A 21,805-nucleotide genomic window follows, 5' to 3' on the forward strand; every position below is an offset into this window, starting at 1 on the left:
GAATGGTGTACATGTTAAGGCAGGTGCGTAAAAGCAGCAAACTGAACTTCACAATATAACTAAACGACCAGTCCAGTAAACGAAACTGTTTTTCTTTTTAAATATAATACTCGAAAAATGTGTAATTCATCAAAAAATACTGGGGGTTGCACCAATTGGATACCTGAATCTGACCTATACACATCTAACTAACATTATATGTTATTTCTGATTTAATAAAGAAAACCTTTTTTTTTGCATTAATGTCATTCCTTTTTCTTTTCTTTTAAATGTATTCTTTCTTGCACTTTGTTTTTATTCTTTCTTGTTTACACTGCTCAATGCACAATGTTTCCAGTCTTAACAAAAAAACTACAGCCAATGGACAATTATGAAATATTCTTAGAATAAGGATTAAGGTGGATGAGTCAAGACGTGTCACCAAAAATAAGAGTCCAGTCTGACCAAGAGCATCGGGATAAACAGAGGTGGAAGTGGCCCTTCCGCTGCAGCACACCCGCACATCTGCTTTGGGGGCGAGTTTCTTTTTTTTTTACGCAAAGGATGTGAGCAGGAGTGGCACTCGGTGGGCTTTAAATAGGAACTGTCTCCAAACTTTGGGACAACAGAGCATCTGAAAACTTCCAGCAGTCGCAGTGGAAAGCGCCGGTTTGTTCCAGGATGGACGTCAACGGGAGACTTGGGATAAAGGATGCTGTGCTGGCGCTTTTACTCGCCGTACTCCAGGGATTTCCTCTCGGCGAAACTGCCCCGAATCCTTCACCGCTGGTTGGATCCAACTGGGGGAACCCGAGGAGATATATCCACCTGCAGACATCCACAGAGCTCAACAACTTCTACTTGGAGATCAGATTGGATGGCACTGTGCGCAGGACTACAGTGAGGAGTTCATATAGTAAGTCCCAGTATTTATATTTTCTTTGCAATGAGGCAATATGAAGTTCTGTCTGTAAAAGCTAATACTCACTAACTTTTACTTCCTGCAGGTGTGATTGTACTGAAATCTGAGACCAGAGAGCGCATTGCCATCTTTGGCGTCAAAAGTAGCCGTTACCTGTGTATGGATCTGGAGGGCAACCCATTCAGCTCGGTAAGACGAATATTACTTTCACTTTAATGTCTGTTAAAAAATCAACCTTCTATACTAAATATGTATTAAATATGTCTAACTTTTGAGGTTTCACACATCGTTTTTAACATCGCTTATTAGGAGTTTAATTTTGTACTGCAACTATAGAATATTTGACCATCAAATCATTTGATTATTGTTGATAAGTCTCTTTTGATCCAAGTATTGTTATTTTTCATCAAATCGATCATATACACGTTTTGGTTAATACTTGGTAACATTAACAACGTTAGGTTTAGACATCTTTTTCAACACTTCTTGCTCTGCAGTTACGCACAACTTTTACTCCAATTATAATTTACGCATGGGTTTATTCATTGGATTTCTTCTGCTATGAAGATTTAAAGCAGCCTACCGAACAAACAGAGAGGCTACTCAATGGATTTGAAAATCATTTCATCCCAAATGATTTTCAAAACTTCTATGTGCCACATTTTTTTGGCCGAAATAGCCAATCTAGTTAAGTAATAGTACAGTAAAGTTAAATAGAGTAGCCAAATTCGGAGACTTTACTGAATCAAACAGACTCCATGAAATGACAAAACTGTCCGTATAATCTTGCATTTATTACAAATAACATATGCCTTCGCTGTTTCATGCTCTGCTCCTGTCTTACAGCCCACTTGCCTCAGGGACGACTGTCTGTTCAACCACAGGCTTCTGGAGAACAACCGGGATGTGTACTTCTCCAGCCGGACCGGCATCCTCTTCAACCTGGAGGGCTCCCGGCAGGTGTTCGCGGCGGGGCAGAACCTCCCGCAGACCGCCCTCTTCCTGCCCAAGATGAACACGGTGCCGCTGGAGCGCCTGCTGCTGCATCGGGAGAAGAGGAACCAGGTGGTGAACCCCTCCGACCCGCACAACGTCTACCTCGGTCAGACCGAGGAGGGCTCGGACTCTCGGGCAGTTCCGGAGGAGGACGCGGATCTAGAGGTGGAGGTGGAGGTGGAAGTGGAGGTGGAGGTGGAAGTCGGAGATGATGGGCGCAACGTGTCCCGGGAGAACCCGCTGGCTCCATCCACCCACGACCCCTGGAACGTGCACTCGTCCAACCCGGCCAGCCCTCGCAGCACCGGGGTCATGGGCTGACTTTTGTGGTGACTGACATGGATATGTTTACCAAGTTAGACCAAGTTGCAAAACAGTAGACTTGACTTGCAGCCCCTTTTGCACAACTTGTGTTACAATTCAACAATTTGAGATCACAGAAGAACAACAAGTTCAATCTATAATAAGGTGATTCATTTTCATAAATAATTAGTTTTTTGTACACTTATTTTTGTGCCAAGATCCAAAATCCTTTCCCACCCTGAGCCATTACAGTAATGGAGCTAAGATGACACTTGGTCGTAAAAATGTATTGGAATTTCATAAATACAGTTTGGCTGGCCTTAAGACGATTTATTTACCAATGCAAACTTATAATTTAATAATCACAGTCAGCATGCATTTTTTAAAGACTCTTTTCAATAGGTTTTGACAGCTGGTCTGAGGAGCCCATGGCAGTGACATGATGTTATATCAAGACAGGAGCCTATAGCCCACCTCTGGAGGACTGAAGGCCCTGTCTACTGAGGCATGATTTTAAATCAAAAATATATACATTAATATACATAAGAGTTTAATTTACTAGAGTTAATGTTAAGTTTTGCCTTTATTTTAAAGTCTTACGTTTACTGAGTTGGACAAGACATAGGAGATTTGATGTTTGTATATTGTCAGATTTGAAACAGCAATTCCAGCATCTTTTTAAACTACAGACAACTACAGTACTTGTTTTGTAAATGTTTCTGTATTTGTCAAATCTAATTCATGACTTGAACGGATATTACAACAGGGTAAACATCCTTTACAAAGCATTCATCTTGAAGCACACCTAAACTCCTGCTGTGTGATTTTTACGGGTGCTGGGCACCACCGGCAAACACTTAAACCAGTCCCAAAGAGTATTTATTTATTTAATTCCATTCCTTTATTGTTATTTATGGTATTTATGAGGATGCTTTACAATTGAAATCTACTTACAAGAAAACATGGTTTGTCTTTGAATGTATGGGTTAGAGTTGTGGACATAGTGTGTTGGACAAAATAAACTAAAGGAAACATGTATGGTGTCGTGTGTTATTTAGGCAAATGTATAAGGATGTGTCTTAGTGTTCTAATTTGGCAAAAAACCTGTGCTGTCGGACAGGAAGTCATGAATGAGTAAGCAGGTTTAACATTGAGCCAGTTCCTCAGCAGTTCCACTCATTATAGCTGGAAATCCTGCACTTTAATTAGCATACATGAGTCAGTTCACTCTTAAAAACACTGTGACGATCTTACTCTCTTTTTAACTTGTTACCCATTAACTAGGATAACAAAGTGGTTTCAATCCGGTCACCTGGCACTAACTCTATAGCTGCAGCATATTGAAGCTCTTTCAGAATACACATCTTTAATGGACGTTAAAGTTCATCATGGGGACTCCAGTAAAGCGGTGGCTTTTTCCAGTCTCTAAAGATGAGAAAACTGACTAAATCAGCTGTTTGAAGATACGATTGAAGCCACTAGGCATTTTCTCCTCTCAGTGGTGGAAGATGATCCATTTTTATCTGAGTACAATAGGCTACCACTAAGTGAAAATACTGCATTCAAAAGAACAAATGTAAAAGTAGTCATATTGCAGAATGACCTAATTCATATCATTATATATCCTATTATTGAATTAGTTGGAGTTTTTTTTTATACCACTGGTAGGTGAAATGGTTCATTCCTTATATGATGTAGTAAGAATAAGAGCTAACATGATAACATCACACATCAAACATCACACATTCTAATCCAGTAATACATGATTTTGAAAAAGGACATTCTGTATCATGGGGACTTTTGCAGTTGGTACTGGTTCAAATTAATTTATTCTTTTACAGACTTTGAACTTATTGTACTATTTTAACTTAAGTAACATATCGGAATTCTTCTTCCACCACTGACAATAACAATGAAAAAGCAATCTAGAAAGAGTCCACTTTCCTCTATGTCATCTTATATTCTGTAATGCATTAGTTGTTCCTTTAGGTTTATTTCAAGTCTTCAGTTTTAAGATGTTAGCTTTTGGCATTAGCATAAATAGATTGGATTTTCTTTGAAATATTGAGGCCATGACCGACAGCGAAGCACAAAGCATTCAGAGGGGATCAAAAAGGGACTCTAAAAATAGAAAGACTAAAAACAACCATTGAACGACAAAGAGTTGGACGGATTTCATATATTTTAGTGATATGTGCATCCTGTATTATTTATCAGACTCGACAAAGATTCAGGTTTGTCATGTTGTATTGCACAAGTGAAATGAGCAGCAGCATCACAAGATACGCATCACATTTAAAAATGCCACGCATACGGAGTGTTCAAACTTACATTAAATAGTTCTGACTTTGGTATAACATGATAAAAGAGGCAATACAGTTATATTGAGTACTTCAATTCTCACTGGCCTCACTTGGGAGGATGAAGGAACAGTTTGACAATACAGTACTGGACACTTATTGTTGATTCTCAGTAAAACGTTATATATATATATATATATATATATATGTATACACATGAATGAGAACACATTATTTCTCAGTGTGCATTGCTTGAAGTATTTCCCTGTTTTTTCGGTTTAGTGTTCAAGATTCATGATTGTTCCCATCATAGACTGTGTACATCTGCACACCAATACGCCAACGCCGTACAAAAAACTTTTATCCCATCTCTTTCCCTCCACACTTTTCAGCAGCTGTGAGGTTCCCCAGGTGCTCCTTCCTGTTGGTGAAGCAGCAGCGAGCAGCAGAGAGGACGGGGCCCGACTCGGAGGGGCTCAGGGTGAAAACGAAGCGACTGATGCCCGTGTTTGGACATGGAGAAAACACCTGGGACATCTTGGCCCCTGCAGGCAGAGAGCTCTTTAAGTCCTCCAGGAGGTGCTTGATGGCCACACGGATGTAAGCTCCGTGGCTCACGACCAGAGCGTGGACCGACGCTTCCTGGAGCCCGTCCTCAGCCGAGCCTCCAGGAGCCCGCTCCGAGGCAGCAGCTGCTGTCCCGTTTGCAGCCTCAGTTGCTCCCGCCCTGCCGTGTTCATCCGATAATTGCTGGAAAAGGGCTTTGAGGAACTTTTTGAATCGTAGCTTCACCTGGAAGCAAGGTGAAAGTCAGCCTGTTCTTTTTGCAATCTGTCAGCTACACTTTTTCCTTAAAGAAAATTCACTTTAGAGCTGAAATGGTTTGTTGCTTTATCCGTTACTTGATTGACAAGTCATCAGCAACTGCTTTGATAGGAATTGTTGTCTTCTGTTTGCAGCTTGTCAAATGTAAGGATTTGCAGGTAATTTATTTTACCATCATTCTAAAAAATAAAATAAAACAACAATATTGCATGTTTTTTTCTAAACCTCTCTAAAAAAGGTCAAATTTCACTTGTCTTGCATCAATCTTGATACAGGGTACTTATTATATGTTATAGTTTGGATTCCTAAAGCTTTTAGTCTACTATCCCATCATTCAAGGGTGGTTTTCACTATAAGTAATGTTTTTTTTTTTTTACGGAAACTATAATTTACATTTTTTTACTATGGTCAATCTGAATTTACTTTAAAATAAAAAAACATCTATATTGATTCTGACTCTTCTATCATTGCTTTGAGAACAAAGATTATTAATGTACTCCTTTTAGAAGTGAAGATATAGTCATTTGTTCTGGGCATGTCATTTTTGAGCCTGAGACCTGGAAAACAGGCTCAGGGCTTAACAGGTTAAACTACCTTACATTTTGCACATTATCTGGCCACAACTCAGTTTAATTGCAATACTATAAATGGACTCTACATGGCGCTGTTGCACAAGTAATACTCTCTTGGTCTTGAGTTTCACAGTGACTGTTTTCAACTTTTGACCACTACTATATCATCAGTACCCAAATACTGACTGTGTAACTCACCTGGTCCAAAGTCTCTCCTCCTGGGGGGGTGTAGTCACGACAAGACTGGCCGGCAGCGTTTGCCATGTTCTTCAGATGCTCTTTGGGGTGTCCTTCAGCAACACCAAAACCCTGAATTAAACAGACAACCATACTCTTAGAACTCACCAAATAAACTGCTGTAGTACTGCATTATTATATATATTTGGATAAAGTATAAAGCCAATGGATCTCACCCTCTCTCTGAGTAATGGATCCAAAACCATCTCCGTGCCAGAACAATGAGTGTTGTTCCTCCTAATTATTTCAGCCGTCTGAGGGAAGCAGTTATCGTCAATGACTGACTCAATACATTTGTAACCACCCAAAGAAGGAGTCTTGGACAGACTGAAAAATCATTAATACACTGTCAACATCAGTGAGTCAGATACCACAGAGACATGAGTGGTCACACAGCTATGTCATATCCGTGCATCCTGTTTTCCTTCTTTTGCTTCACTTTTCTTGGAAAACTATTGTTCATTTTACTGGTGGAACAAAATGATTTGCTAATAATGGAAAATAAGCTACAGATATGTATGGGTAAAGAGATTACTAAGCTAAGACAGGAAAGATTTGAAAGACATACGAAAGAAACCCTAAAAGAATGTACGTTTATTTGTAAGTTAATTATTAGTGTCTATTATGAGGTATTTTAATGGGTACCAAACACATTTTCTACAGGTAAGGTTTAAACTCACAAACATTCAAGGATGGATTAACTAATGTCCTATGAAAGAATGAAGATCAGGTCCTCAAAGTCTGTTTCTTTTTCTATCTGTGTGTGATATGTATTCACTTTTACAGGACAGGTAACTTTCTAATTGAATGAGTGTGACTTACATGTATGGCTCGTTGTAGGTTACTGGAAAACACATAGTTGAATGCGATGTCTCGGAGGTATTTTCCTACGGCCTCAGCCTGCTGCACACCTGTTTCTGACAGAGGTGTGTCCACGCCTTGACCTAAAGGAAACAGAGCTTTTAGTCTGCAGTAATACTCCTTTACAGTGCAAAATAGTGTTAAGACTATTAAAGAGGGAGTTTTCTGGAACACGTAAGAATATATCTAACGTTATAAAACACACATGTTGGACCAGAGCTGTGTCATTGATGGCCAGCTACATGCTGCATTTCTGGGAGTGACAATCGTCTCTACCTTGAAATCGGGGGACAAACCCACAACTACTGTATTCTGTAGAAAAATGTCTTGTTTAAGATAGTTGAAAACATTTGTCAAATCCAGGGATGGTTTGATGCTGTATTTGGCCTTAACATTTTAAAAAGGACCTAGGTAAATCTCTTTTAATTTACTTAGCTTAATTACAGGTCCAGTGTGTAGTATTTAAGGGGATCTATTAGCACACATACAATAAAATATACATATTTTCATTAATAATCACCTGAAACTAGGAGTTGTGTTTTTGTCAGCTTAGAATGACCCCTTCATATGGGGGTCCTGTTGACTACTGCCATGTTTTACGGTAGCCTAGAATGGACAAACCCAACACAGCTCTGTGGAGGGTTTTTCCTCTTTTTTTGTTACCTTAGAAGAGTCATTGCAGTTCTTCACCAGGCTTGTCTTAAGGGTGGGGTGAGGGCAGAGGTATTCAGGTGGTTGCAACACACTGACACTTTGAGACCACGTTTCATATCCTGACAATGTCCGCCTACGTAGCAATATAAACATAGCTGTGCAAGGCCCTCAGTAGGTTACATGGTTGTCTAATGGGGCAGATGTTATTCAAATGTGTTTGTTGTAAATCCATGCTGCTCATTTCTATACAGGTGCTAATGTTTCAACTTACCTTGCAGCAGCTTCTCCTTGTTGTACTGTGTTTCCCCACTGTGAGAAATAAAAGCAATGTCCTTGAATTAGCTCAGCCATATCCACGTAGGCCTGCTTCAAAGCTGACAACAAAGCTTAAGCTATAGCTTGGTTAAAACGATTAAAGCATTATGTTCTTGTTTTGTTTCTGTCATTTTTGACAACAGACATATAGCCACCAACAACAACAACTGACAGGACTAACTTTTTACGCAGAATAATGTCACATTTACAATTAATTCATGTCACAGTCATGGTGTGAAAATAATCACTTACTGTCGCACGAGGGTTATACTGAGTGTAAACATTTTCAACGCACTTGCTGTTACATCCGGGTTAGTTCACCGGCAAATATGTGACGTAATCTTCTTGTTCTTCTTCTTTGCGTCAATTGACAGTTCGCTACACATACTTTAAGGAGCACATCGCCACCTAGTGTATCAGAGTGTGTACAATGAAGGCATGTCTGAATAATGATTGTAAAAAAAAAAAAAGAACGAAAAAGGATATTTAAATAACATATTTTCTCAAATGACACTATTTCCGAATTCTGTCTGTAAGCACAACCTATCAACCCTCTTTGATTCATGATGAAATTCCTGTCCTGTGCTAAACAGTCACTTTAAACTAAATGCGTGCCATGTACTAATCTTTTGAAATGATTTGAGACACAGCCACATGTGTGATGACACAAGAACCATAGAAAATATCTTAATATCTATATTCATAAATGTAAGGTTACAAGTATGTACTAATTGCCTTTCTTCAGGAAAATACTTATTTATATGTTGGAATATAATACTCACTAGTAAAAATAACTCTTATTTATAATTTTGAGAGCATCACCTTTGTTTTCAGTGGTTTAGCTGTCATTTTAACAGAAAGGCAGATCTCACTAAAGACATAATGCAATGCAGAATTATTATTATTGCAGATGGGCTGATCTCAGTCTGTGCAGAGGAAAACAAATTAGCCAGTCACATGATCTTAGCCAATTTATTGATGAGAAATTGTTGAGGTACACTGTGTGGTTGCACATGGGGATAGTGGGAGAGGAGTTTGGAAAACAACCACACTGAACAATGATAAAACATTCTTGTGGTTTTAACTGAGACTAAATGGGTACCTCAAAAATAAACAATATTCAATTTTGTTCCAATGAACTGATCTGAACATGCCAATATTTTGTTTTCTTTCAAATACATGTATACATTACAGTATATATATGTTTTACTTACATGAAACAACCTATTCTAAAGTACAGGCCCTTATAACGGTTCAGTGGAATCTGGGGTCAGACTTTTTTTTTTATTCAAAGAGAAGAAACTGTCCTTCTCATCAAGGCTGAAAAAAGTGAAATCTGTCAACAAGTTCAGAGTGAAAACAACGTTTGTGTTGTAAAGTTTGATGAGGTAATGCGAGATGGACTCTCGCTCTATCTGTCCAAATTAACCTGAGGTACACAAACATAACAAAGAAGCAGCAAGAATATGGTAGAGTATAAAGATACAAATGAAAACATGCCAATCAAAAAAGATCGGCAAAACCAAGTACTTCCAGTCCCGCACCAAACTGTGTTACGTTTCCTCCAGTACACATACAACGGAAAAGCAAAGAAGACTTGTTACATATACAACATTTCGTAATATAGCAGCACACAAGTGAATCACAATAAGGCATCTTTGTGTAAGACTAGAAAAGAAAAGCTTCATAGCAGCAAGAGAATGATGTGTATAATATAGTTTGTTCTCACTTTGGAATTATCTCTTTCAAATTATACACAAAACCTTTAGAAGCATAAACATGTTTTCTGTTTAAAGCACTTTTTTTGGAGAAAACAAACATTTGGCTTGTTGCACAACAGAACATGAATAGAATTTAGAAACTACATATCTTTTGTAAAATGTAAAGAGGACTTTTTAGCATTTGTGCTCAAGGGGAAATTGGTTATATAAAGACAAACAGTTCAAACCATTGAAACCCCTACCTCCCATGTCACTGTAACACTTCAGTTCAGAGAGAGGCTTACATACAAAGAGTGAAAAACAGGAAAAAGAGAGAATATTTTGGACACAATATGCGTGTGACCCTTTGTAAGAACTATTGGAAGGTTTGGCTATGAATTAACATAAATTCAAGTAAGGTTAAATAAATGCAAATAATAAAAAAAAAGAAGTCTACAAGTGACTTGGCTTTCTTTAGTTGATATTCTATTAAACTATTACACAGATTATCCAACGTCTACTCACCTGTCGGGGCGTAGCTTTCAAGACAATGTGCGTTACCCCGTGGGAATCCAGCCCAGAAAAAAAAATTAAAATAACTTAAAGGAAAGAAAAAAAACACTGAACTCACCTCAACCACCACTACCATACATAAGGAGTGTGTCTATAAAAAAGTGCATCAATATTTTTCCAAGTCGCCCACTCTCAAAAAAAGTTAATGGAGAAATTGATAAAAGGAGAATCTGCAGCAAGACTCATCTGAACCGCCCCACAAGGGGGTTTTCCACCTACTGTGTGTCACTCATGCAACTGCAAACATGACATAGCTTAAGTTCTTCTCGCCAAGTCGCTATCATTCATCAATCTAGACCTCTAGCATCCTCTTTCCATTTCCTACAACCTGCATCCATTTCCTTCTCCATTAAACTTGCTAGATCTTATTTTCCTCTAGTAACATCAGTACGACCTAGCAGAGGTTAAAATCCCATCTACTAAACTCCAACGTGTTTCTAACGTGCGTGTCTAACGCTAGACTATGAACAATAACAATGTAGCCTCGCTGAATTATATTAACCTACTGCACTGGTCTGTGGATAAGCCAGTTCAATCAAGACCTTAATAACCGACCTCTGTGTTAACCTTTAACAGTAGCCCCTGCTCCAGACTCAAAGCCCCTCGTGTCCTTCCTCTGTGAGCAGGCCCAGCCCACTCCCGGCTAGCTATTCAGCATAAATAGAAAGCAGTGCTACAGGTGCACAGTATGATAGATAGAGCTCCTCTGATTGGATCTCAGCTTAGTTTAAATGCCATGCACTGTATTATCAGCATTTAAAACTTTACTATGGGCGTTTCCCTGTACAGGGGAAGAAAACCCATACAAACTGAATTGATAACTGTTCACTATAAGATCATAAAAGAGTATCATAACTAAATGCTAGCTAGATATGCAATATTTATCATTTATTTCTACTAGGTTGTATCAAAAAAATAAGTATATCATATAATTATGCTGTTTTTTTTTTTCAAGTATGAAAATATATTCAGGTTTCCATTCAGGGAAACCTAAGGCACTATCAAGTTTTCCATTTTTTTTTTCTTACATAGCTTGTTTGGTTACATATCGTCCGTACAAAAGGTGAAGAGCACACCGGGTACAATGGGGCAAAAAAAGGAGAAAAACTAGGAATTGCTTATTTTCTAAAAGTTCACCGATCGTCACACCATCGCTCATGTGGCGCCTTGATGTAGATACTGGCAGCTCATGCGCTCCTGTTAGTTCGGTAAACAGGCATGAGCGGTGCGTGAGAGTCGGGTGGAGTTCATAAGTTGACGTCGCGCACATCTGTAGGGGTGCTGGACTGGTCCTGCTGCTCCCTGGCCTTGCTGCCTGCTCGGATGCTGCTCTCCTGCTGCAGGCTGGTGGTCAGCACGCGCTCTATCTGCTCCTGGCACGCCCTCAGACAGTCCTGGAGCAAAAACGGTAGGACGTTGTTACACACACTTTAATTACCCCATTGCTACTGTTCAGGGTCCAGGCACCTTTTGGTTGACTTTGTGCATTCATTTTTCTTGTCTTACCCCACTGCATGATATTCCTGTTATTAAACTAGCTGAGTTACAAGAGTATAAAGCTGCCCAGAACCAAAATTAAAAAAACACGCAGGTGCCTATAAGAATTGTTTTATCTTTACTACCTCACTAAAAATAAGCGATTAAGCTTGTAACCTTATTATAATTCTGTTATAATTTTAACTATCTCTTATAACTCATGTAACCTTGTGAATTGAATTCAGACTGGATTGCAAAACGAAGGGTTTAGGTTGTAAAAGTAAAGTTGTCATTGAAAAATAAATGTTGAGTGTCTCGTCTACGTATGCCTTTATAATAAGCTTACATTTTAAAAATACCTTTCAAAGAAAAAAAAGGTTATGGTCTACAGAAAAAAGTTAGATTGTGTCAAAGCCCAAATCATCGCTTTCAACGCCAAGTTTCTGTCTACATGAAAGATTAATAAAGTTATGTAACTTTAAATAAAACATGCCCCCTGTATTCACCCATTAAAAGGGTGTTTAATCTGTACACCCGTCTGCGGACCCTGGCGTTCAAAAACCTGGTTTTTGATGTGCGAATTGTTCAACAGCTTTGGTCACATGCATGGCATACCAGCAGGGAATTATGTGAGTTGAGGTAGGTGGTCCTGTCTGCACCAGGACCAGAACAATGGTACCAGCACCCTGCAGCAAGTCCTCTCTGACACGGGACCTGTGCATGTCTGAGGCACCAATACAGAGGGAATGTGAAGGGGGCACTACCTCTGTGGTCTGTCCGGGAACAGATAAGCAGATCTGGTAGCCCCCCCTCACCCCCCTTTGGGTTTAAAGCACGGTCAGCCCCATGTGGAGGTCGAGAGGAAATGGCTTTGACCTTCTGCACCCTGAACCTCTGAGATTTGGTGTAAAACAGAATATAGGACAGTGGGGCCGGATGTTTTTGGACAACTTCTCCAGTGAAAGGGGATCCTCTGTGTCTGTGCCCCTCCTCAGGTCTGGAGGAACATGTGGGAGGTCTGCTCACTGAGCCGGCTGCAGGACTCTTTAAAGACTGAAGCGAGGCTCGCAAAGAGGCCCGCATTCCTTTGAAATGTACGAATAATTGGAACCCCATGCGCTGCAGTCGGAGCGCCTGTTGTGACGGCCGGGTTTGCGGTGTGTTCGTCACCGTGGAAACGTAACCACAAGCTAAGAGGTGCACCGTGTTGTTCCTGTGGCCCATTGGCTGCGGTCTGTTTGGATTTCTACGCTTCTGAACTGGTTCGCTGGCGTAACAAGGACTCACTGTGGCAATGAAAGCACACACTTGGATGTCGGTATAGTTTAAGATCTCTTGATGTGTCAAATTACTTTGTCTGCAGTTTCTTTTCTTAGCAATTATAATGTATTATTTAAAAATCTGTTGCTATGGATATTACAGTATACTGTACAAACTCCAATAAAATCTCCAAATAGTTATTATTGGATATCGATTACCAGTACCAAAATTCATTAGGGTGACATTTAAAGTCCTTTTTATGACTTTTATATTTAACATAATGACGGCATCACAAACAAACGGACATGGTCATCATACATCTTCATTTGGTTAAAAACAAGCTCAAAAACTAATTGTTACGTAGTAATATAATCCATTCAAGGCCCATTTTCTCTCAGAGTTGAATTCAAACAGCACATTCTGCATATCCTTATTATTATTGTTTTACACTGATCAGCTGTACAAGCTCATTATAAAAAGGCAAGCACAGTCTATAACTTACACTGACTTATATATGACATTAAAGCATATTTGGAGGCCGTTTAACTCCTATTGAATGTGTAACACAGCACCTGCATTCAGCAGAAACTCCATTAAGTTTCTATAATGCTCAGTATTGCACATTGACCATTAGTTTTAAAGCTCCATTTAATCCCACCCGAATACATCATTGATTCATTGATTCAAGTCAATGCAAACATTTATAAGTGTTGTTGTGCATGTACACCGATAGCTTCACCAGGCCTTTGCTCAGGAAGACGCTCTTGAGTTCATTACGAACATATTCTTCCACCAGGAGGGGCAAACAGGCAGCTGAAGTGGGAGCCTTGCAGAGAAATTGCATGTGTCCTACCACAAGAATGTGGGCTCTGAGTTTTAAGAAGACATTCCCACTGCCGCTGCTCTTTATAGCAGCAGTCTGGCTCCACAGCCAAGAGCCAAACGCTCTCTCTCCATGAAAAGTAAATAGCTTCAATGTGCCACTACTAAAGGCATCACTGGGCCTTTTATACTGCTGTCGTGAGATGGTGCAATGATTATTATTAACAATGCATTGTTGTGGAGCACTAAAACTCTTCAGTGATTACTTCTGAAAAGTATACATTTCGTCCACGGGTGTACTCACCACCTCTGTGTTGGTGATCTTGGCCAGCAGGTCTGTCAGGTTGTCTCGACTCAGCCTCGGGTCGCTTTGGTCCAGCTGCAGGCCGCAGACAGCAGCTCCCATGCTGCCAGTGGCGATCATGGAAGGAGGGTTCATGGCAAGGCGGTCATCTGGAGAGGAAGGAGTATTAATTAGTCAGGCATAAGCTTCAGGCTGCAATGATGTACGAATATCACGTTTGTCGCTATGACGATAACACTTAATTAGCCCAGAGGAAGTAAGACGTAAAAGAGGTGCAAATATCTGAATCATCCTCAAAACGCATGCTGCACAGCTGAAGCTGACTTTCCCACAGTGTGAATTTCCTCAGACGTAGTTGCACAATGCAACCTACGTGGTTTCCTTCTTAAGAGTTTAACTGATTGGAAAAGCAGAGTAGGAATCCTCCTACTCAAAGCGCAATGAGTTCCTGGAACGACTCCCTCTGGTACGTATTCGAGTCTAAAGGCTTAAACGACAACAGGCCTGGATCGAGGAGGAGTAATACGAGGCAGTTAGGGAGAGTACAACTCTGCGCTAAGCTGCTTTCCAAGGTTTTCTATCTCGCCTCAACTGTTGTTTTCATTTAATCGGGACACTTGAAAGCATCGTATCAGACCACTAGGAGTCTAAAAGTTGCTTGCTAAGAGTTTCCTCGTAACATGTTTTTACAAAGCTGCAAAGGAAAACCTTTTCAGAGGAACTGAGAACATCTGATCTCAAAGAAGGGGTAGTCGAAGTCATGTTTCATGCATGAACATATTTACAATGTGTACAGTGATTGTTTGTCAGGTCCAATAGGAATTTATGGAACAAAGATGGTTACTAAATACCCTCTGGTTGCTAACTTAGGTAAATGTTATGAGCTGGCAAACAAAGTGAAGTCTGAGGAGCACAGTTGTTGTTTGATGGATAAGTCAACTGAGAAATGACAAGTTCAAACGGTAAGTGTTTTGAATGCTTTGAATGAAACCCAGTGTTAATCTTCTAGCATGTTTCTTCAGAAATAACACAGCCCTTATATTGAGGAGATTCTCACAACTTGTGGAGTTCAGGATGTGTTTGCCCCTGTGGGGGTTTTTCCACCATTACAATACACGAGCTTCTTCCGGTCTCATCGTGTGGAGATGACCAAAGTTAAAGAAGGCTGAGACTTGGCACACACAATTGTTAAGTGCTGTACATGTCCAATCCAGCACATAGTCGTAGCCCAGTCCTAACCCATGGTGGTTTCCTGATAGCTTGGATTAAACCCCGGAGAGCAGCCTGCTTCACCACGCCCATCTCCTCCTCCAGGGGCCAGCTGTCCGTAGGAGGAGCTCCTCCATCATAAGAATAACATCTCAACTCCATATAAAACTCCAAACATTTACATTACTGCACAACCACAGGAGGCCTCTTTTTTTCCACTGCGGCTGCTTTGTGCTTTTATATAACCAGCTGCTTATGAAAAGCAGAAGCCACCACTGAAACACACCCAAATATATAAAAAAAAAAGGTGTGACACTAAAACTGTGCTAAACAGGGCATGAAATTGAATGAGCCTACGGTTCCAATAACCAAATTCTAACCAGAACCGCTTATTGGTCAAATCTGACCACACTGACATTTGTGAGGAACTTCATTGCACTCTTCATTCAAGTGACCTCCTTTGTTTTATTTCCTTCATTGAATTAGCCGAAAGGTAGCAGGTGAAAGGCATCCTCGTGACCGAGCTCATTCTGCGTATTAGGGGATCCTGCTGTCGTATTTATGTCCAGGATATGAACATATTAGAGGGATTCCTAGTTTAGGCAAAGGCATGCTAGGAACATTCACCTAGAGAGAGGCCTAAGGGAACATCTGAGTTTGTGTTTCTCCAGAGTTTATTTTGGACATAAGGCCGGAATGGGAGGAGGAAGGAGGAGGATCACTGCCATGACTTTTTAAACCTGGAAGCTTCCCCGTCAACAAACAATACAGGCAACACCTGGGGCTTACAGGAGAGTACACAGTACGATAACATCGCTGTCATTAACAGCGGTTTATCTAAACAGAGCACCGATAGGATTTTTCCCAGACACTTAAAAGATAAATGTTTTAATAACCACTTTAGGCAGCTTTTAGCAGATGTGAAGAAAAAGCCCTACTACAGGCTGGGACTAGAAAGTGGATAAAGCAGCCGGCAGAGTATGCGGAAAGAAGAAAGAGGTCACAGATGACTCACGATGGGAGAATGTTTGAGTGTGTGAGAATATTCTGGTGGATATGTAATTGCATAGCAGAAAAGTCAACGTGTGAGCGAACAAATCAGAAAAGGGGCATGAGATGATTTGCAGCGGTGACATTTATAGTAAGTTGCTTTAGATAAAAGCGTCAGTTATATGAATGAATGTAAAAAAGGTAACTTTACCTGTGGCACAGAGGGCAATGAATGTCTCTGAGTGTTTGCGGACTATTGCCAACTTTTCTTTGGGAAGGGGCAGCCTGCGTACGATATGCTCTATAAAATCATTGGGGATGACTGAGGCCATGTTCCACTTCAACTTGCCCAGCACGACCAGCTCCCAGTCCTAGAAGAGAGGGGAGAAGATGAGAAAGGAGGGGTGAGTAGGGTCAGAATCTCCTCAGTCAGAGGTTTAAATGGCGTGCTGCCATGCCTCCATTGACCGTGAAGAAGATCGCAGAGGAAATGGTTCTGTAAGAAGAGTAAAAAAAATGTTCCCTTTATCTCTCCTCGCTGTATCTTATTATCTGCGTGCCTTTCTCATTCCTCACATCCTTTGTGTTCATAACGCCGGCATGTGACAAGCTTTGCCCTGCCAATGAGACAGCTAGCCCCTTCCTTCCTGTCACAAGCCTCAAACAGCCACAGTGAGTTTGCACAGGCAGCAGCAAAAAGCCGACTATTCATACAGCAGCCGCAAGAGAGGTGTACAGGGTTCATGATTTAATTTCCTGTGTGATGAGGCAATCTATAGAAAACACATGTTTAAAAAGTAAACCTACAGACCTACAGAAATTGAAACTGAGATAAATTGATTGGATAATCTCAGACAAATAATGAGCCGTTAATGTTATTATCTGAAACAGTGGATTAGGACTACTGTTTCTTTGAGCATTAGGAAATGCGCTATCAAAATCCCATGTTATTATTAATAATACTCCATTATCTTTACCAAAATAACCATCCAAGAAGATGGCGAGGTTTCCATTGTCTAGCTGTGCTAATCTACAAATGAGATTTTCTTCAGATCCCCACAAGTAAAGACGAGAGATTTGGAGACACATCCACAAATCTTACATTGTAAACTTCAGTGTAAGATATCTGCTGTACACATTTTGACACATCCTTTTACATCTTTAAAAGTCGATTTCACATCGCTCATCAGACTGAATCATTCCAGACATATTTCCTCTTGGTCTCCCAAGACTTCAACACTGCTACACAAAACTGTGGCAGCTAGTTAAAGAAAGATCAAGTTAAATAAAGACTAATTGTAGTGTACTTTAGGTATCCTAATGTAGCAATTCAAGCAAATGTACACTGAAAACCCAAAGCCTACAGGGACAGGGACAGTCACCCCCCCCCAGCCCTTCACTCAACGCTTATCCGTCATCTGAAACATCATTCTCATTTACGTGGGTTTCCTGTACATAACCTACAGAACACATGCCTGCATTTAACCTATTTTAGCACTTGGGTAGATTGAGATGAGCGGGGCGGAGGTTTGCTGTCGCTGCGCTCACTTCCTGCACAGCTGCCCCCCCCCCCCCCAACACATTCAACCCCTGTAACTCCTCTGTTGCAGCTGAAGCCTCAGTATTCATTACAAAGAGCTGCAACATCTTTGAGCGGCTCTTACGCCCTTCTCTGTGCATCCTGACAGGATATCCAGGAATCTGGAGTCTTTGGACAATATGGAGGATCAAATGGGATGAATGTCATTTCCCTCAACGGCTGCAGGCGACACATGAGGATGTATAGAGCATGTGGAGCTGTTTGGCTAAAATAAGAAACAGATTGTAAATACCAAACGTCACCAGGTCACAGATTCTCAAATGGGGGGGGGGATTTGCTGCTTTTTCTTAACTGACGATTACTTTCTTAATTTACCATATTTTGTTTATTATACTGTAAGTCGTAGTGAATTGTTTTCTTTATGTATCACAATTGTATGCTTTGCCTTCAATTATTTGTTTTTCTCAACCACCAAAACCTCCAAAGGTTATACATATATTTTGAAAATGTACTTGGAACTATGTTCCCGTCAATGGATAACCATAGTCTGTTCCGCTTTTCTTCATCTCTTCCCTGAAATGCTATTAGACATCTCTGAATCATGGAAAACATCTAATATGCAGGTCCATTGCCAATGGGCATAATGAGTCTGCTGATGACGAGTGTGTGATTCAGTGGAAAGCCTCAGGACAAGTTTGTAAGAAGAGCTTGTTGATTGTTTGGTGAACCTAATATGTCTGTCTTTGGAAAAAGTAAAATATAACAATAAAAACAATTACATTTTAGCTCTCAAAAACAATAGCTTCACGTTTAATAAGATGCTAATTAGGGAGTAAATGTACATTTATTTAGAGATATGCTTCTCTTAATTATTACTCAAATGAATGTGTTAAGGTTAGAAATAAATAGCATTGTTGATACTTTTCCGGGGGGGGGGGGGGGGGGAGAATTCATATAACTAACTGAAGCAGAGAGGAAGGCTATGCACTAGATATCCCAGGCCTGTACTGCATAACTGGCACTAGATGGCAACACACACCTCTCCAGTCCTTGTGGATCCCAAAAAAGGATGTGGCTATATTGTGCACAGCTCCATTTATAAGGAGCATGGGATACTTCCTGTGAAACCAATACAGCTATTAGCATAAGAAAATCTCCCAAAATATGACTCTGCATTTTGATGTTCTTGTGAACATGAATGGGGTAGGGGTGGGATATCCTATACTTACCAGCAGTTCTCGTGGTGAGATGGAGCCTTCTGTGTACACGCAAAGCTTTTCGGCTGACAGCGGCCTGCAGTCCTTTAGCTTGGAGGCCAGGAATATGCACACAGCTCCCAGAAGCTGCAAATAAGTCTTTCTTGTGGGTGTCACTGCTAAAAATCTGTCCAAATAATTAATAGCTAAAGGAAAGACGTCCTCATTGCTCTTCTCCTCCTCGCACACCTAAAATGAGACAGAAGAATGGAACAGAACACTTTAATTTGATGCAATATTAAAACACATATAAAAAGAAAAAGTAGGCTACACTTTTGTAAGCTTCAAAGCAAATCAGCAGTGGAAGATGGGGGTGGTTACTTGAAGAATGTGATTTTCCCATGCTAATGTTGTCTGTAGATTAAAGGTTAAATAAGTAATTAAAACACTTAGCAAAGTCAGTGAAAAGCAGTTACAAATGAGTTCATAGGAAGTCGTTCAGCAAAACGTCGCCATTCAACTCCTCTTCCTTGTTAGGGCTTGCCATCTTTAAAAAAATGTTTAAAATGAAAATAAATCATGTAGGAGCTTTAAATCGTGTGCACAATCTTCAGAAGTTGTGTTCAAATACTTCTCGACAGTTAAAAACCAGAACACTTTGCAAACATGACGTGATTTCATCTTGAAAAATGAAAGTAGTGTTGCATGCACGGTGCTATAGCAGAGCCAACGAGCTTGAGCAGTTTCAAATAATTAATAATAATTAATTAAAAGAGGAACAGTCATTTTTTCGATCATGACAATTAAGATTAACTTCCCCTCTGTCGCCTGAGCTATTGCTAGTTAGCAAAAAGCATCAACTTTGCAGATGTTAACCAATGTAAATATCTAGCTAGGCTATTTCTTTGAAGCTGAATTTTCTTCGTGGTGGAATTTCCGTTCTCCCACGCCTTTGGTGAGTCATTCTCATTCAATTGTCAAATAACATCTTTGTTTACTCCCCTTGAACTAAACAAAAACGTGTGTTCTACACATACAGTAACTTAAAAAGATGTACGTCAGCATGCAATACGAATAAATTAGCTAAAGCAGTTAGCTCATGAATGCAGAAAATGCCAACAAACCTCGTGCATCCAAACTGCAACCATTCGTCTCATATAAGGCTGAATATCCTTCTGGACCCGCTGGAAATACGTGCATTGAGGTAAAAACCTTTCCTCAATAGTTAATAAACTTTGCAACACTCTGTCATCATAGAGGATGTTTGGGTCAGGCTGGGCTCTCACGGCTATGTCCGACTCCATGCAATAAAGCTCCATGACTCGGGCCCCTTCTTCCCCCTTCCACTTTCTTTTTGTGTTTTTTTTTTTTGTGACTAGATAAGAGAGATACAAAAATAAATATTGTCACAATATTGTCGACAGGAGGAGGAGAAGTGCCCAGGATGAAGCATGAGGCTGATACTGCTGCTGGGGGTTGGCTCCAATCCGTCCTCCTGCCTCACTGTTGCTTCTTCTTCTTCTGCGCTCAGTGTGCGCTGCCTGATCCTGCTCCGAGTCAAACCGGGCACAACGAAGAATACAACATCCGGCAACAGCTTTCAAAATAAAAGCCGCTGTGGGACTATCCGTTCTCTTGTAACTGGTGGTGTTCTATGGACTGTTGGCTGAGCTTCCGGTCTCGCTCTACTTTCCTAACAATACTTTGAAAGAGGCAGACCTCGACTGTGACGTGGGCTGTTTCACAACTGGTTTATATACAGTCTATGGTTTAACTTTAGACCTACTTGTATGGTGCCTCTGCATGAAATATAGGATAATGACTACAATGAACCTATACTAATTACATATGAGAGCTTATTTTAAGACAGCATAATTGCTTATTATTGTAATCAAAGCACACTGCAGTGCAGAATGAGTATAATGATAAAAACAGGTCGAATAGCTAAGATGTTTAGGGCAGCAGATGTACGTTTTTATAACGTGGGTTTGGGTGTAATCACCATATATGTCCTGCACTATATGGTCAAATATGTTTAGGTTATTGTAAAAATAAATATTTCATAAATCCTTTTTGAAGGCAGCACAAGAGTGAATATCAACAAGAACACTGCTGTATTGAAAACTGGAAAAATGCCACATCACTAGTGTACAAATCATAGACTGTTGACATTGTTATATGCAGTTTATGGTACAAATCAGCACTTTGCACTGTCTGCCATCAGTCCTGTATATCTAGAATGACAGAAAAGATTCCTAGCATCCATGCAGACATTAGTACATAAATAGTTCTCAATCATGTTGCTCTCTGCTGCCAACTTACAGGTTACTATGTGCATTAAATGATCTGCTTCTCAGTTCAAAAAGTATCAACATATCTCTGTGCCAACTAATATGTAGCTCAAAAGACTGGAAGCAGTCCTTTCCATACAGATGCACATCTATATTCATTGTTTTTATGTAGGAAAATTAAAGCACAAGACACGTTGATCCAGCCTGAAATATCTGGACAAATACTTCCTGGATTGGCATGTAGTAAAAACATTCATGGTTCCTCTGAATCGTCGTGACTTTGATGATCCTCTGACTTTTCTCAAACTCCACCGTCACTGAGAGTTTCACATTTGCCGGTTTGGGTTGCATTTCTCAATAGCTACTGAATTAATTGTCAAAAAGTATTCATGGTTCCTTCTCAATGATTTGAAACCACCTTTGTGATCCATATTGTTTATAAAGCGCCATAACCAGGTTGGATTGTAATTTAGTTTGTCC

At 40.2% G+C, this 21,805-nt stretch overlaps 3 protein-coding genes across 3 annotated transcripts; 1 reads left to right on the forward strand and 2 right to left on the reverse strand.

Annotated features, from left to right (window-relative positions):
* Positions 1-488: 488 nt before the first annotated feature.
* Positions 489-2,218, forward strand: fgf23 (fibroblast growth factor 23). The gene is made up of 3 exons (XM_034075248.2): positions 489-895; positions 987-1,090; positions 1,748-2,218. The coding sequence occupies exons 1-3, from the start codon at positions 661-663 to the stop codon at positions 2,216-2,218; spliced, it is 810 nt and encodes a 269-aa protein (XP_033931139.1). The 5' UTR covers positions 489-660.
* A 2,211-nt stretch (positions 2,219-4,429) lies between these two features.
* tigarb (TP53 induced glycolysis regulatory phosphatase b) lies at positions 4,430-8,310 on the reverse strand. Its single transcript, XM_034075258.2, has 6 exons — positions 8,217-8,310; positions 7,921-7,958; positions 6,957-7,078; positions 6,311-6,388; positions 6,096-6,206; positions 4,430-5,292 (listed from the first exon to the last, which is right to left on the reverse strand). The coding sequence occupies exons 1-6, from the start codon at positions 8,246-8,248 to the stop codon at positions 4,861-4,863; spliced, it is 813 nt and encodes a 270-aa protein (XP_033931149.1). The 5' UTR covers positions 8,249-8,310; the 3' UTR covers positions 4,430-4,860.
* Positions 8,311-8,922: 612 nt separating this feature from the next.
* On the reverse strand, positions 8,923-20,579 carry LOC117468457 (G1/S-specific cyclin-D2-like). Its single transcript, XM_034112583.2, has 5 exons — positions 20,159-20,579; positions 19,068-19,283; positions 16,510-16,669; positions 14,100-14,248; positions 8,923-11,631 (listed from the first exon to the last, which is right to left on the reverse strand). Exons 1-5 carry the CDS (start codon positions 20,351-20,353, stop codon positions 11,485-11,487), a joined length of 867 nt encoding a protein of 288 aa, XP_033968474.1. The 5' UTR covers positions 20,354-20,579; the 3' UTR covers positions 8,923-11,484.
* Between the last annotated feature and the right edge of the window lie 1,226 nt (positions 20,580-21,805).

This window comes from Pseudochaenichthys georgianus, chromosome 23, assembly GCF_902827115.2.
Source record: "Pseudochaenichthys georgianus chromosome 23, fPseGeo1.2, whole genome shotgun sequence".
NCBI lineage: Eukaryota > Metazoa > Chordata > Actinopteri > Perciformes > Channichthyidae > Pseudochaenichthys > Pseudochaenichthys georgianus.

Coding starts and splice junctions, on each gene's coding strand:
- tigarb (XM_034075258.2), bottom strand. CDS start 8,248: ATGTTTACACTCAGTATAACCCTCGTGCGACA. Junction 7,079..7,920: donor CAAGGAGAAGCTGCTGCAAG/GTAAGTTGAAAC, acceptor TGTTTCCTTTAG/GTCAAGGCGTGGACACACCT. Junction 6,389..6,956: donor ACCTACAACGAGCCATACAT/GTAAGTCACACT, acceptor TGCTTCCCTCAG/ACGGCTGAAATAATTAGGAG.
- LOC117468457 (XM_034112583.2), bottom strand. CDS start 20,353: ATGGAGCTTTATTGCATGGAGTCGGACATAGCCGTGAGAGCCCAGCCT. Junction 19,284..20,158: donor TTGCAGTTTGGATGCACGAG/GTTTGTTGGCAT, acceptor GTCTCATTTTAG/GTGTGCGAGGAGGAGAAGAG. Junction 14,249..16,509: donor CATTGCCCTCTGTGCCACAG/GTAAAGTTACCT, acceptor CTTCCTCTCCAG/ATGACCGCCTTGCCATGAAC.
- fgf23 (XM_034075248.2), top strand. CDS start 661: ATGGACGTCAACGGGAGACTTGGGATAAAGGATGCTGTGCTGGCGCTT. Junction 896..986: donor TACAGTGAGGAGTTCATATA/GTAAGTCCCAGT, acceptor TACTTCCTGCAG/GTGTGATTGTACTGAAATCT. Junction 1,091..1,747: donor AGGGCAACCCATTCAGCTCG/GTAAGACGAATA, acceptor CCTGTCTTACAG/CCCACTTGCCTCAGGGACGA.